At 35.6% G+C, this 14746-nt stretch overlaps 3 protein-coding genes across 4 annotated transcripts; 1 reads left to right on the top strand and 2 right to left on the bottom strand.

The window, feature by feature from the left end:
- Positions 1–3188: 3188 nt before the first annotated feature.
- LOC108917241 (peptidyl-prolyl cis-trans isomerase G) lies at positions 3189–8182 on the bottom strand. The gene is made up of 14 exons (XM_018723741.1): positions 8083–8182; positions 7801–8004; positions 7622–7727; positions 7479–7566; positions 7164–7193; positions 6974–7113; positions 6765–6885; positions 6538–6707; positions 6353–6483; positions 5461–5911; positions 4364–4763; positions 3774–4044; positions 3503–3720; positions 3189–3408 (listed from the first exon to the last, which is right to left on the bottom strand). Exons 2-14 carry the CDS (start codon positions 8002–8004, stop codon positions 3291–3293), a joined length of 2448 nt encoding a protein of 815 aa, XP_018579257.1. The 5' UTR covers positions 8083–8182; the 3' UTR covers positions 3189–3290.
- A 443-nt stretch (positions 8183–8625) lies between these two features.
- Positions 8626–9526, top strand: LOC108917216 (MICOS complex subunit MIC13 homolog QIL1). Of its 2 annotated transcripts, none has more exons than XM_018723704.1 (3): positions 8626–8740; positions 8972–9128; positions 9239–9526. In XM_018723704.1, the coding sequence occupies exons 1-3, from the start codon at positions 8733–8735 to the stop codon at positions 9446–9448; spliced, it is 375 nt and encodes a 124-aa protein (XP_018579220.1). In that variant the 5' UTR covers positions 8626–8732; the 3' UTR covers positions 9449–9526. The 2 variants fall into 2 exon arrangements, with proteins under 2 accessions (XP_018579220.1, XP_018579219.1); XM_018723703.1 differs by lacking the exon at positions 8626–8740 and adding an exon at positions 8811–8916.
- Positions 9527–10285: 759 nt separating this feature from the next.
- On the bottom strand, positions 10286–14441 carry LOC108917247 (proliferation-associated protein 2G4). The gene is made up of 5 exons (XM_018723753.1): positions 14344–14441; positions 13803–14037; positions 13514–13740; positions 12954–13337; positions 10286–10970 (listed from the first exon to the last, which is right to left on the bottom strand). Exons 1-5 carry the CDS (start codon positions 14429–14431, stop codon positions 10738–10740), a joined length of 1167 nt encoding a protein of 388 aa, XP_018579269.1. The 5' UTR covers positions 14432–14441; the 3' UTR covers positions 10286–10737.
- Between the last annotated feature and the right edge of the window lie 305 nt (positions 14442–14746).

The following is a 14746-nucleotide window of genomic DNA, read 5'->3' as shown; positions in this document are numbered from 1 at the left end:
TTAAATTGTTTACATTTTAAAGACTGGCTGTATAAATAAATGAATGAATCGGTAACAGCCAATTAACAATCTTGCATCTTGCTCTTAATTTATGTAAAAAAAAAGAGAATTAGATGCTAGTAAACAATTTTATTTACTTAAACTGGGAATATTATGAATAACAATTTCATTGTTGCAAGAATATAGCAACGCCTCTAGAATAATAAATAGTTTACCTTTTGTTGTTAGCAATTAAATAAAATTATACTTAAGTAGGTATGGAAACTAACTTTTTAAATTTAAAAATATCATTCAAATCGTACTTCCCAAAAAAATATACATATAGAAGAGTGATGAGTGATGTTCCAAATATTTTTATTTTTTCAGCTATACATTGGCAATGGCAAAGGTGGAAAGATTATTCATACTATTTTTTATTTTGGGCTGTCAGTGCTGTCAGCTGACACCCACAAATCGGTGGTACTTATTAACTTATAATTGAAACAAAGATCATCACCAAAAATTTCATATTTTAAACATTATTCATTTATTGGAAACAGCAGTTTATAAATTAATAAAAGTACTGCTCTTGTCTATTTTTAGATAAATCGTCACGCTTATAATAAACTTAAGGATAGAAGGATACTAGGTGGCGACTCTTCTTAAATATCGTTTATTTATACTAAGTTTTTCGGAAATTGCGATCGAATTTAGCCGATTATTAGGAAGTGATCTTGTCGTTCAGAAAGGGGACAGGTTAAACTTGAAAATCGATCGGAAACTGATGAGTTACCAAATCGCTTGTTCGTTTAGTGTTCAGTGGATAATGAACATGATAAACAACAATCAAGGATTTGTGTACATTTCACCGACACCAATAAACTTATAAAAACGCATGCTTTGCTTTGTATTGTGTTAGATCGTAGAATAACGCATTAAAAATGTATGCTTCACTTTGACGTCGACGGTTTGTTCCACAGCAGTGTGACCATATATTTTTTAGCGAATCTACTGTAAAATTGAAGAAAATCCACTAAAATCTACCAACATAGTAATAAGAAATTACTAAAAATCTACTTCACTGTTATTTGATTATCTAACTAGTAAAAGCCATAGATTAGGACAATATACGTTAATTGCATATTGATTAATATTTCAATTAACGGTTATAAAGTAAAAATAGATAATTAGAATAAAAATGTAGGAGCCAACATATTTTTTTGCGCCATCTATTAATGAGTACAAGTATTCGCGCCGTATTGCGCAGACCAAAATGGAGCTAATTTTAAAGAGGGGAATTTGAATTGATGTTTTTATGAATGTGTATACGAAATAAATAGATCAAATAATTGAAATTTAACCAAAAGTATATTCCGTTTAAAAACCATAACCATACATATAAACTAAAAATAACAAACAAATATAAAAATGCTAATAAAAGAATGCATAACTTTCAAACATAACGTAACTATATTATTCTATATTCCATATAATTCTATATTATTTAAGGTTATGTTATGTCATGTCAGCAAGTCACGGAACACGGTTCGGAAAATTGGTCATGGTCAAATAAAAGTCTAATGTGAATCTGTAGCACTCTGTATTCTGTGGTCAAAAGGTCAAAGCAAAGTCTAGCTTGTTCGCTTCGGATTTGGAGCGAGCGTACCACGCGCCGAAGCTGTGAACGGTGGTAACATGAAACAATAAATTAGCCGCTTGCTTGACTAGGTTGCGCAAAATATGACCAATCGCGGCACAAAAATGTTTACTATATATCTACTAAAATCTACTGTAGATTTTTTACCTACCAAAAATTTCTATATTTCGCTGAAAATCTACCGAAAAAGTAGAAATCTACTAAATATGGTCACGCTGTTCCACAGATTAGGTTTGTTCCTATTGACCCATAGTCAAAGAAAAACCTTAAAATCCAGAAACAGCTGATAGTGATCCATTTGATCTTAGATCATAGTTTCCGAAATTCCCGTGACGTCAATAGAAGCATAATCCAGGCCAATTCTCTCATTAAATGGAGATTTTGCATTTCAGATTTGATAATTTAACTAATTTAACAATACGTTGATATTTACATTTTTACATTTAAATTCAATGCCTGTACCACTCAAAAGGGATTTCTTTTTTAAAGTGCCGCCATCTAGTATCCTCATCCTTAAATTTGGAAATATTATTGTTACACAATATGCGAAAGAATATTTTTGTATTTGTCACTATATAAATTGAGACCAAATCAGCAATAATTTCAAATATCAAGCAGCCATTGACCAATAATTTATAATTTAGTAAGAAGTCCCATTGTTTATATATTTACAGGTAGACAACCAGTCCGACTTCGAGATAAAAACACTAGATGGCGACTCTCCCAAAACGCCCCTATTGCTTTATTTGCGCTAAAGTCCCTAGATATCGATAAAGTACCACAACAACTGGAATTTTGGGGCAAGATCCCTTTTGTCAACTTTCAAATATAGGTAGAGTTTCAACCTTTTATATAAAAAGCAGAAATTGACATCTAGTAAACCACCATTTTGGAGCAAACAAGAATAACTGATTGCAGTACTTAGTCAATCTAGGGACTTTATTTGTACTATAGAAATTTTTTGAGAGTGCCGCCATCTAGTATCTTCATTAGTAAGTTTGACCAGTATGTAAATATAGTCTCGTTTATCCCTACAGATTGGTCCTTCGTAACTGGATCCAATTTCGTTATCCCTAACTTTAACCAACCAAAACATTTATTTTGGCGAATTCTTACCTAATTTTTTTTCCATCCCAGATAGAGAATATTCTAGTTCGTCCGATTTAATTGCACCCTAGAATTTTTGAAAAGTAATAGCCACTAAACTTCCGAGTCAGATAGTCTATACGGACATTAATTGTTAAATCCATGACAAAATTGGAAATAAAAAAGAAATTAAATACTTGAATTATATTTATTGAATAAAAATTTCTCCATATTTCATATTCCTGACAATTTAAGTTTCTATTTAACACCTACCTCATAATTGAGGAGTATTCGTGCAATAACGACAAAATTTTTCCGTTATTAGTACAAATACGCCCATTTCTCTATAATTAATATCGGCAAATTTGAATATATTGCAACAAATTTCCAAAACCTTGAAAAAAAAATCAAGTCCTAACAAAGTGCGTAAAATATTATTTCCGTAAAATGCATAAAGGAAAACTCGTTAACAATTGCAGATTTTAATCCTGTAACATAACTAAAATAAACGTAATTTACACTCCAATTACAATAAGAAATACGTAGCCTTACATAATCCCGTACGGAATTATCTACGGTGTTTTCTCGGAGTGTGGTGGCGATTCTTAGACCTGCTTCGGGAGCTGCTGGACGATCTCCTCCTAGCTCTCGCCTTGGACCTGCTTCTGGACCTCCTCGATTTCTTTCTATAAAAAATTAAGAAAAATAATAAAAATAAATAAAAAATTAATAAAAAAAAAATTATAAAGAAATTTTACGGTATGATTTCTGTTTCCCTACCTTGACCTTCCGCTAGAACTATCGGAATAGCTGCTGCTGCTTGAGCTGGAGCTGTAACTCCTCTTCCTCTCGGACTCCTTCTTCCCGTCCAACTCTTGCAGGACCTTATAAGTTTTCAACAACTTCTCCTTCTCGATGGCCTCCCGCTTCGCTTTCTTGGCTTTCTCTAGCATCTCGCTCTCTTCCTTCGCTTTCCTCTGCCTCTCCTCAATCAACCGCTGGAAATAAATAATTTTAACAAAACAGTTTGCGCGCCATTCGATAACCTTACTTGCTCCTCCTCTTTCTTCTTCTTCAACTCCAGCAATTCCATTTTCTTCCTCAGTATCAGCAACTTCTTGTATTTTTCCTCGGCGTCCTTGTCCGCCTTGAGGATGTCTTTCTCTTTAACTTCGGGTTTCTTGGGGCTCTTCTCCGCAGACTTCGACTTAGACCTCTTCCTGGTCCTGTCCCTGCTTCGCGACTTCCTTGAATGGGAGTGGGACCTCCTACGCGTTCTCTCCTTCGATTTCGACCTTCTAGGGGACCTTCTCCTCCTTTCCCTATCGTTTAAAAAGTTGCAAAATTTTCGAAATATTTATCGACGCTTATATTTATGCCATGAAATTTTAATATTTTCCAACTAACGTTTTATAAGTGCGGCCCCTCATTTTCGATAGAATATTCAAGGTTGCCTTTAAAAAATTCAAGAAGTACATCGGGTTGAACGAGGAAGACCGGTAGCATGGCCACCAAGATCTCCAGACTTAAACCACCTTGACTTTTTTTTTTGTATATGCGGAGTGACCGTTAATCAAATAGTAGAGAAAACGTACCCGACCCAAAATTTTGTAACGCTGCCGATTCAAAAATAAGACCTACCTCATCGTCCTCTCCACTTTGTCCTTGTACACCCTATCCCTGTCCCTCCTCTCCATCTCCCTCCTAACGGGAAGAAAAGGCCGCCGATCGTTGAAGGGCCGCTTGTCGGGCCTGTGCCGGTTATCCTCGAACCTGCCGTTCCTGTACACCCGGGCGTCCCCCTGCGCGGGTTTCTCCGTCTCGAACTTATTGCGACCGCCCCTCTTCTCCTCCATATTACACACCAGCTGGGAGGGTATCTGGACGTTGTCCTGACCGGCCAGCTTGAGCAGCCTCATGTTGACCTCTTGATTTTTGTTGTCGAAGTGCTGCGGATAGCTGTTTTTGCGTTTCTGCTTGCTGAAGCCGCTCATCGTTATCTCGCCGGTGGGGGAGTCCTCGCCCGTTTTTATCTCCACGCCTGAGAAACGATAGTTTGAAATTCGGCGGATGGAACTTTTAACATATACAGGGTGTTTCACGAGTAACTGTACAAGTTCAAGGTTGAATATAATACAGAATGTTGACATTTTAAAATAATTTAACATTTTCTAAAATATCTCTGACGATACTTGGGAATCCCAGAAATTCTAGTGAATATTTTGGAAATTTGATCACTAAATTTCTAGGCGGTTTTTAAAAAAAAAACACATCTCTTTCATTTCACCGGAAAAACGGACAATTTTCGAGTTATTACTTTTTTTAATTTGCGTTACCGTTAAAGCAATTCAGTACGTTTAAAATAACTACAAAATTACTAATTTCACAAAAAAATAATTTTTTTGCTAGAGATGAGGTTTTAAGTGTGATTGTTTTAACACAAATGCTGAAAAAATTATAAAAAATTATACGAATCCGAGAGATTTGGAATATTTATCAAAACCATTTCAAGTTTTTAATAAAATGTATTCGTATTACGATTTTTTTTAAAGCACTGTGTTTGGTTTGTGACTCTCAATGTCAATGACCTTAGCCAGTAAACGGTTTCGGTGAATTATTTACACACTATACACCTTTTGTGATATAACAACATAATTCTAAGAGAACAAATGGCAATTAAGTTCAATTTTATAGTAAAATTTAGAATTTACCAAAGGAAACTGTCGGTTGTCGCTTACCCAGAGCCATAGCCAAGAAATCGGACCTCTTATTGATAGCGGCTACCTCCTGCTCCTGCTCCTTCTGGAGTTCCATCTCCTTCTGCACCTCCTCCACCGTCTTGAACTTGTTGTAAGCCCCGGGAAGCGGATACTGCACCAAACTCGGAACCTGCTTCTTCAGAAGCTCGTTCTCTTCCTCGCTGTGATCCTCGTAATCCAAAGCGTTGTAGTCCACGCCTTTTCCCTTCCCTTTAGGGGTCTGCGGAGAGGCCGACCTTTGTCTGTACCTCTCCTTGGACTTGTTCTTTTCCGAGTTCTCTTTGCCGTTGAGGTTCCTCTTCTCCTCGATGCGTCGACGTTGCTCCCCAAGCTTCTCGAAATCAGACAGTTTTATTATCCTGGATTCCTCCTTTTTCCAGTGGATGGGCGTGATGCTTCTAGATCGGCTCCGCGACGGTGTTCTGTACCGCTGAAGTATAAATATATGATTGTTTATACGCCAATACAGTCATTTCCGTAAGGTTTAAATTATTTTAAAAAAAGAATGTATAAAAATAATTGAAAATTTCCAGAAACGAAGGGAACACAACTGAAGCGTTGTTTCTTATAAAGAAAATAAAACGATGTGGATTACGTTACTTTAACACAATTTTTATTTGCCCTAAAAAGAAAGTGTATTTAATTTTTTTTAAGAAAACACCGTTTTAGATGTTTCAAAACAAAAACCCTCTATCGAACGTCACTGAAATATTCAAAAGAGAAGTAACCACAATAAAAACAAAAATCGCTAACTTTTTACGACAACAAAATTGCAGGACAACAAATTATTTTGTTTTCATTCCGAGAAAATAAACGATGAATGCTCCACTCGTTTTGAGATGCCCTGTATATATGATCAAAATGTACTTACAAATTTTCCACGCCCTTTAATCGTTCTCCCGCTTTTCGTCGTCATGGGCCTTCCCCGTCTGTTATATCCGTTACCCCAATCTCGCCTGCCTCTATCTCTGTTGTCGCGAAAACCTGCGTCTCTTCCGGAATCTAAAAAACAGAGACATACAAAATTATGAACGACACGAAATTCTTACACTAAACCTTTTCTATCGCTTCTTTTATCTGCGTCCTTTCTGCTGTCACCGCCTCTCATTAAAAACTTATTTACAGGTACGTCGGGTATATCCTCCGGGTTTATATCGGTCACGGTTACCAAAGGATGGGGTTCCACCACTTCCCCTTCCTCTTCCGTGTGATGATCGACGTCTTTGCTAAAAAATAAAAAACTGTAATAGGCAAACACAATTTTTTATAAGTCGAGGGTGTACCTGTGTTTTTTATCTTTTTTGTCCCTTTTCTTCTCTTTCTTGTGCTTCTTCTTATGCTTCTTTTCCTCTTCCACGTCCGACTTCTCCTCGGTTTCCTCTTTTTGCTTCTTTTCCTTTTTAGCTAAAATTTTAACAAACCCATAATATTCCCGAGAATAATAAATCGAGTTGAAATTTTCTGTATGTAAAAATCAAATTTTTATTATTACCTTTTACTTGTTTAACAAGTTCCCCGCACTTGATGATTTTCGCGTCCTGCAGGGGTCTACTGTTAGCGTCCACTGGCAGGGCTTCGACTTGTCTCACAACGTCAATACCACCGATAACTCTTCCAAAAACCACATGAACACTGAAACCGACAAGTTAAAAAGCGAATCGAATCGTAACTACTCAACTTACTTGTCGAGGTGTGGGGCCGGTTGAGTCGTACTATAACACAAAAATTGACAAGATATGATCAGCGTAGCCAGGTTTGAGTTGCAGAGGAACCGCTACAGAACAACAAAAGTTACTGTTCTGTAACATCTACTTAACTTTTGCCGACATTTTTTTATAAACAAAGACATAAAATTAGTACCAATAACAATTTGTAAAGGTTAACAAATTGATATTGCAATGAAATACGGGGCGCTGAAAGAGATATATTAAAGATATTCTAACAGTTACATGTACAGCTTGATATCTTACAAATTCAGTCACTTCATTGCTACTCACATAAAGAACTGCGAACCGTTGGTGTCTTTTCCACGATTCGCCATCGACAGAAGGAATGGTTTATCGTGCTTAAGGTCAAAGTTTTCATCTAGAAATAATTTTAAACTTGATTAGTTACACCAGATTCAGTGCAAAGTACATACCTTCAAAAATTCCTCCATATATACTTTCTCCTCCCGTCCCATTGCCGTTTGAAAAATCACCACCTTGTATTATAAAGTCTTTTACTACACGATGAAAAATTACCCCCTACGAGTTTAATAAATCATCGTCAGTTTACAATAATTCAAATGCTGAAACTAGTAAGACTAAAGCTACAAACCTTATAGTGTAGTGGCTTTTTTGTCTGCTCTCCGAGACCTTTCTCACCAGTACAGAGAGCTCTAAAATTCTCACAAGACTTAGGAGCTACGTCTGTAAATAATTCAAATACAATTCTCCCACTACCTAATCCACCAATAGATACGTCAAAAAAACATCTGGGCCGCTGCACAACACCCTCTGATTGTGCCTCTTCATCCGCCATCTAAAAAAAAACATTCGCACAATTTGCATCGACATATGTACCTTGAAAGATGATGTTTGTACATCACTTTTAACTTGCCGTTTTGTAAAGTAATCCAGCCCAGCACTATTCAAAATCTATTTCTATTACACAAAAAACGTAAAATATGGCGTCACTCACACGTACAAAAGCAAATGCCATTAATCAGTGTTCCCAAAAATTAAATTTTTTTATCATAAAGTGTTGCCAACACACGATGGAAACGTAACCCATCACCATTGACTATTGAATTTAAACATTCGGAGTCTATAAAAGCTCAGCTATTCAGATTACTGATTGACTAATTACAGCTATACAGCAATAAATTTAATGCCCGTATTAGAGGTTTGAAAATTAATGATAGTGATAGTGAACCTAGATCTCTTTAGTGACGTTGGTAGTGATCTACATAAATCTGACTTTCTCTCTCTAAAGCTCTAAGAATAACAAGGACAAATAATTAATTTGAACTTACAGAGTGGAACTTCTGTAAACGCTGTTTTGTGACCAACTAAAATCTATGATGAACATGAACCTTCTATCCACAGAAAAGCATTAATTTTCAATCAAAACTTCCATCTTCAATGAAGTTTGAAGATTAGTTATAAAATTAGGTTATATTCTATTATAGGTTATTAGTAGAGCAACCCTCTGTTTTCTCTGTTATTAGGTCGAAGTTTATTCAAAATTTGAGACGTTTTTCTGTGATAATGATCAAGTAGGTTTTGAGTTTTGATTAGAAAGAAAGTCAAAGTGAGCTTTAAGACAATTGTTTTATTTTTTGAAGTCTTAAAAATATTTTGTCAAATATAAAGTAATGAATGTCTTATATTTAAATATCCCTAGTCGTTTTAGATTTTTTTCTCATTCCAACACCAGCACGAATATAAAGCTGTAAAGTCTATTATTTTCTTTCATCTCTAGTCTAATCCTTTCATTTTTATTTTAGATTTGCAGTTAAAGTTGGGTTAGCCACTGCCGCAGTCTATTATGTTAAAGAGCAAGGAGTTTGGAAGAACAGCAATGAATCAATAAAAACTTACGAAAAGTTGAAGGAAACAGCAAAACCTTACGTACAAGATTTAAAGGCGCAGCTACCCGTAGAGGTTAGAATTATGTAACATCAAAATTGCCTACACAAAATAGCCTATTTGTTTTGTATATGTTATTATGAGTCTTGTAACAAACTTAATTTCACTGGTTCGTTTGTTTGCAGTTACCTGAATTGCCTGAAACTGAGAGACTATCGTCTCTAGCAAAACGAAGTTGGAACAAAGGAGTTATGGTCACTTTTAAATACATTAGTCAATTTCCGAATACAGTAAGCAACTGGACTAACAAAGGTATTCAGAAAGCATTGGAAAACGAGGACATAAAAAATTTTGTTAATTCGTTTTCCTCCGCGAAGCCTGTAGAACAGAAGTAGCTTTTTTAAATGTCTAGATATGTATATGTTGTAATGTATTTATTCAGTCCAAAATCTTAATATACAGTACAGTAAAAATTGTAATTCATATACTGAGTTATCCCTATCCCCTGTTGGAAAATGTGCAGTAAGTGTTGAAATATTAATTTAGAGTAGTGGTTGTCGAGTTTGACAGTTATGACATGTATGCGCATATAATTAAAAATAATAAAAAGCGTTGCTTTACCTGCTGAATCATTATTTAATTGCAAAAGTAAGTGGACGAATCTTATAAGCAAATTTACATTTCAAATTTTTTAATTTACACCATAGACCTGATAAACCATTGGACTCAACTGTCATCAAGTAAATGGCAATCGCACAGACGTGTGCGAGAGAGATAGAGCTAGTGCGGGCTAATGCTTCGTTCACAAAACCTTGACTGCAGCGCGTTAAGCTTAACTCGATCAATCAGCTACCTATACTCGATTCCTTACCCCTTTTTTTACCTCTCTTTCCAGAGCCAATCCATAGTTTACTAGATCTATGGCGAATGCAGACCTACTTGCCTTTATAAATGTTTTTAATTTGCTCATACATTTGTCAAAAATAAATAGTCGCCGAAAAAAAGTCGTGTACTTTCAATTGGGTGAATAAAATATAAAAAATTACACCAATCATATGCCTGTGAAACAGAATTTTTTTTAATATTGCCAACGCGAAAATAAAATTACTGGTCGTGTGGTTTGTAATCATTTACTTTTCTATTCAATATTCAATTTAAATATGGATTATTAAAACTTCTAAAAAAGAAATAGTGGTTGATGAAAAGGGGCACCTTAAAGAATAAAACAACAATTATTTCAAAATACCAAACATTTTATTCGTCACTTTACAGTGATCTAAATTTAGTACAATGTTATATATCTTAAATATTTCATCTATTAAAAAAAATTAACAATCTTTACCTAGAAATAAAAATAGTAAAGATTAAAAAAAAATGGTGTGAAGATAACGGAAAACATAAGTTAATGAATTTAAATTGGTGAAATATTAAGAAAAACCCAAAGCAAAATTTAGTGTCCACTGAAAAAATTATAAAAATATGATACACCGAAAGGAAAATAGTGTTATGCAATTGTTTTAGACGAGGCGTGCCGAAACGTGATTGTCTAAAAAATTTTCTTTCAGAAAAGAAACCCGAGTCGTGTTTTACATAAAAAAAAAAACATAAAAAGAGTGTTACAATAAAGAGGACAAGCATTTAAAAAATATTTCAGGGAGGGAGAGAAACTGAAGAGCGAATTCATTTAAGCTGCGGCTTCAACTTCCATCGGTTGGGGCTCGACGTTGCTCTCGGACTTCTTTTTTTTCTTCTTGGCCGCCTTCGGGTTGGCGGAGCTGTTCAGGATCGACTTCAGATCGGGATCGGTGATGGAGTATTCGGATTGGTAGAGCTCCGGCTCCAAAGGCAGACCCGTTATTTTGTGTGGACCGTTCGGCATCAGCAATACTGTGAACTTATATTGGGCTACGAACTCTCCTAAAATGACATAAAAATGTATATCAGCACACACACGATTATCTAAATGAGACTCGTCTGTAGTACTAATGTCAGATATTAATTTTCTGTTCATGATTTTCAGAGGGATCAATTGGAGAAAACTGGTAATCATCATTTAAAAGCGCAATTAAAAGCAAATTTAAATTTAGCTGTAAAGAAAACACACGTGATGAAAAAATGTAACAATAGCAACTTCTACTCCATAAGAAAACATATATAGGTATTCAATTCTCGAAACCGAGAGAGTTGCACTAACCAAATTTCGACAGGATCATAGCTAATACAATGCGAAACATCGCCTTAATGATAAAAATGTTGTCACCGCCCTTCTTGGTGGTCAAAATTCAAAATATTTGGAATTATTCAATTTTCGTGGATATGGAGTTAGTTTTTCGATATATTCAACGGTTAAAAAGATACGGAGTGTTTTTGTTTTATTTTTCGGCATAGAAGGGTGCGGTTTGGTTTGCTGGAATCTTCAAACGAAATGCTAGAGGGACGCCAGAGTTACTTTTTCGATATTTTCAACGGTTAAAAAGATACGGAGGGGCTTTGTTAGGTCGTGTTTTAAGTTACGTGACTTTTGAAATTGGCAAACAGCCCGTAAAATTTTTATTTTTCGACCTAGAAGGGTGCGGTTTGGTTTGCTGGAATCCTCGAACGAAATGCTAGAGGGACGCCAGAGTTAGTTCTTCGATATTTTCAACGGTTAAAAAGATATAGAGGAGCTTTGTTTTTACCAATTGGATTTCTAATTGGATTTCCAATTGGCTTTCCAGTTGGATTTCCAATCTCCATTTCGTGGCTGAAAACATATTATTCAATTCTCGAAACCGAGAGAATTGCACTAACCAAATTTGGACAGGATCATAGCTAATACAATGCGAAACATCGCCTTAATGATAAAAATGTTGTCACCGCCCTTCTTGGTGGTCAAAATTCGAAATATTTGGAATTATTCAATTTTCTTGGATATGGAGTTAGTTTTTCAATATTTTCAATGGTTGAAAAGATACAGGAGGGGCTTTCTTAGGTCACGTTTTAAGTCACGTGATTTTTGAAATTGGCGAACAGCCCATAATTTTTTTATTTTTCGACCTAGAAGGGTACGGTTTGGTTTGCTGGAATTCTCGAACGAAATGCCAGAGAGACGCCAGAGTTACTTTTTCGATATTTTCAACGGTTAAAAAGATACGGAGTGGTTTTGTTAGGTCACGTTTTAAGTCACGTGACTTTTGAAATTGGCAAACAGCCCGTAAAATTTTTATTTTCGACATAGAAGGGTGCGGTTTGGTTTGCTGGAATCTTCAAAAGAAATGCTAGAAGGACGCCAGAGTTACTTTTTCGATATTTTCAACGGTTAAAAAGATACAAAGGGGCTTTGTTAGGTCACGTTTTAAGTCACGTGACTTTTGAAATTGGCGAACAACCCATAAAATTTTTATCTTTCGACCTAGAAGGGTATACTGTGTTAAAAGGCAATGTAGTTGGACACCTGGCAAAAAAAAAGAAATGGACACATGACCTTTCACATTTGAATTGAACTGAATTTTTTACATAAATGTGCTGGCATGAAATGAGTGAGCAAAATTTCTACCGAGTACATTAAACAATGGGGTTGTCCGTATTCTTCAAGTGATTTCTAGATAACTGAAAAATATTGCGTTGGAAGATACGATCCTATTAATTTAAAAAACTAGGACAAACGTCACTGATTATTTTCAAATTTATTAGTTCAACTGAAAAGAGTAAACAATGATAAGATAAATACGATGTTCTATTTCTACCTTGACAAGACAAATATCTTTTGGTCACGTCTACTCGTATATTACCTTTATAGACACATGTCAACATTAAACATCCCTAATTTTATAGTATTCCGTAAATAAAGTTTAATTCTGATAAAATTCGGTGAATAAAATGAGGTAAAAGCATTCAATCGACATATTTTTGATTACCCACCTGGTTTTTCATAGAGCACTTGGAAAGGCTCGATTAGTTTGTTCTTCACGCACTCCACGACGCCCATCTTGGCCTTGGTCTCGTCCTGGAAACCCCTCAAATTAAAAGGCATGTTGCCGTGCTTCGTTCTGACTTCAGTGTAAAACATCCTGGATGCCTTCAACTTCAACTGATAGATCTCGTCAGTTTTCTTGTAAATAGCCACCCTGGTGTCGGTTTCCTTCCCCACGCCTTCCCCCGTACTGATCAGAACGTCCATGGCATAGACTTCGTGCTTGTCGAGCTCGAATTTTTCATGTTCTTTCTTTTGGGCGTCGTTCGGATTCTGTATTATCGTCTTTTCGCCGTCTATTTTGAATTGCTTCAGCTGATGACTCAACATACCTAAAAATTTATTCCGGTCCTCAAATTTATTCTTCTAGAATGTAAATTTTTTTAAAATTAGAACGGTTTCAGATTAAAAGTTTTCTGATCATTGAAGTCAGCTGGATCAATTGGAGTTATTAAAATCATCATGGAAAATAGTGAAATAGCTACACCGGAAAGTTTTTAGACCTTACCTTCAACCGGTTTACATTTAAACGACTCTGCGACTTTTTGTACTGCATCGGTTATTGCATAGGTTTCATTCCCAGGTTTTAATAACCTTAAAGCAGCTTGTGAAGCGAAGTGAGCTGCTAGGATAGCATCGGCCTTCCTGCCAGTCACTTTATTTTCACTAGATGCGCCTATCACAATTGTATGCGCTACGACAGCGATGAATCCGTCTATGTGGACTCCCAAATCACTTAAAGTAATAAAATGGATGTATATTTATGTCAGTGCCTATTAAAGAAGATATAAACTTACACTTTAACAACATCCTCATCCTTAAGTGTGTAATCTGGTTCACTAGGGACAGGGGAGAAGTGACATATACAGTTGTTAACAGACACACATGTGGGGAAGGCGATACCCTTTTTAAGTTCCTTTTCCTTCTTGAAAACCTTACTTGTTTCTTCCGTCAACAGTTGGTCTCCAAACTCACAGATTTCTCTAACTGAAGCACCAGCCACACATTTGTCTATAACTTGTTTTAGCACTCCTACAAACAATGGTGCAATTTGACAAAAACAATGCCATAACAGGAAGTAAGAAAATCTACCAAATACGCGATTTTGGGAATAGTTTACTTCTCGCTATTTGTTCTTTGCAGAAAAAAGACAATGTAATTTTTGTGATTTTGCAGTAATTACGGACAAGAATCTTAAAACCATGTGGTTTGCACCACCGGGAGCCACGCTCCATATGGCTTGAGACTGTTTCAACTATTACAAAACTTAATTAAACAACGTAACACAAAAAATCTTGAATATTTCGAAAGTGTACACCTCAAGGTGCATTAACTCACTGTTAACAATTTCTCCTGCCATTTTATATTTGGTAACAACCAAATCTTCGGCAATCGTTTTCTCCACCACATCTTTATCGTCCGCCATTGTTCCACAACTAACGTCACGTGACCTAGGAAGCGCGAAATTTCAGTTCTTGGCGGCAATTTCAAATTATCAGACCAGTTTGTTACCGATTATAATTTGCATACTGCTCATTATTCAGAATTGTTTGTCCTGATATCGTACAAAATAAATATGTAACCGAAAACACTTTGAAATGCAGTTAAAAAAAAATATAAAATGTAGTTCATTTTATATATAGTCAATGTGATTACTTGAATTATTATTATATCAAAAATAAGTTGACCATGACATTTCCAGCAGTTTCCTACATGATATACATTTTACAAACTATCTGGA

The sequence above is a fragment of the Anoplophora glabripennis genome, unplaced genomic scaffold (genome assembly GCF_000390285.2).
Source record: "Anoplophora glabripennis isolate ALB-LARVAE unplaced genomic scaffold, Agla_2.0 scaffold41, whole genome shotgun sequence".
In the NCBI taxonomy this organism is placed as follows: Eukaryota; Metazoa; Arthropoda; class Insecta; order Coleoptera; family Cerambycidae; genus Anoplophora; species Anoplophora glabripennis.
This window is presented reverse-complemented; position numbering and strand designations above follow the sequence as displayed.

Coding starts and splice junctions, on each gene's coding strand:
- LOC108917247 (XM_018723753.1), bottom strand. CDS start 14,431: ATGGCGGACGATAAAGATGTGGTGGAGAAAACGATTGCCGAAGATTTG. Junction 13,741..13,802: donor GATGAGGATGTTGTTAAAGT/GTAAGTTTATAT, acceptor TATTACTTTAAG/TGATTTGGGAGTCCACATAG. Junction 10,971..12,953: donor AGTGCTCTATGAAAAACCAG/GTGGGTAATCAA, acceptor ATGTCATTTTAG/GAGAGTTCGTAGCCCAATAT.
- LOC108917241 (XM_018723741.1), bottom strand. CDS start 8,004: ATGGCGGATGAAGAGGCACAATCAGAGGGTGTTGTGCAGCGGCCCAGA. Junction 7,728..7,800: donor AAAAGCCACTACACTATAAG/GTTTGTAGCTTT, acceptor TTAAACTCGTAG/GGGGTAATTTTTCATCGTGT. Junction 6,484..6,537: donor TAAAAGAAGCGATAGAAAAG/GTTTAGTGTAAG, acceptor TCTGTTTTTTAG/ATTCCGGAAGAGACGCAGGT.
- LOC108917216 (XM_018723703.1), top strand. CDS start 8,840: ATGAATGTCTTATATTTAAATATCCCTAGTCGTTTTAGATTTTTTTCT. Junction 8,917..8,971: donor ACCAGCACGAATATAAAGCT/GTAAAGTCTATT, acceptor TTTTTATTTTAG/ATTTGCAGTTAAAGTTGGGT. Junction 9,129..9,238: donor AGGCGCAGCTACCCGTAGAG/GTTAGAATTATG, acceptor GTTTGTTTGCAG/TTACCTGAATTGCCTGAAAC.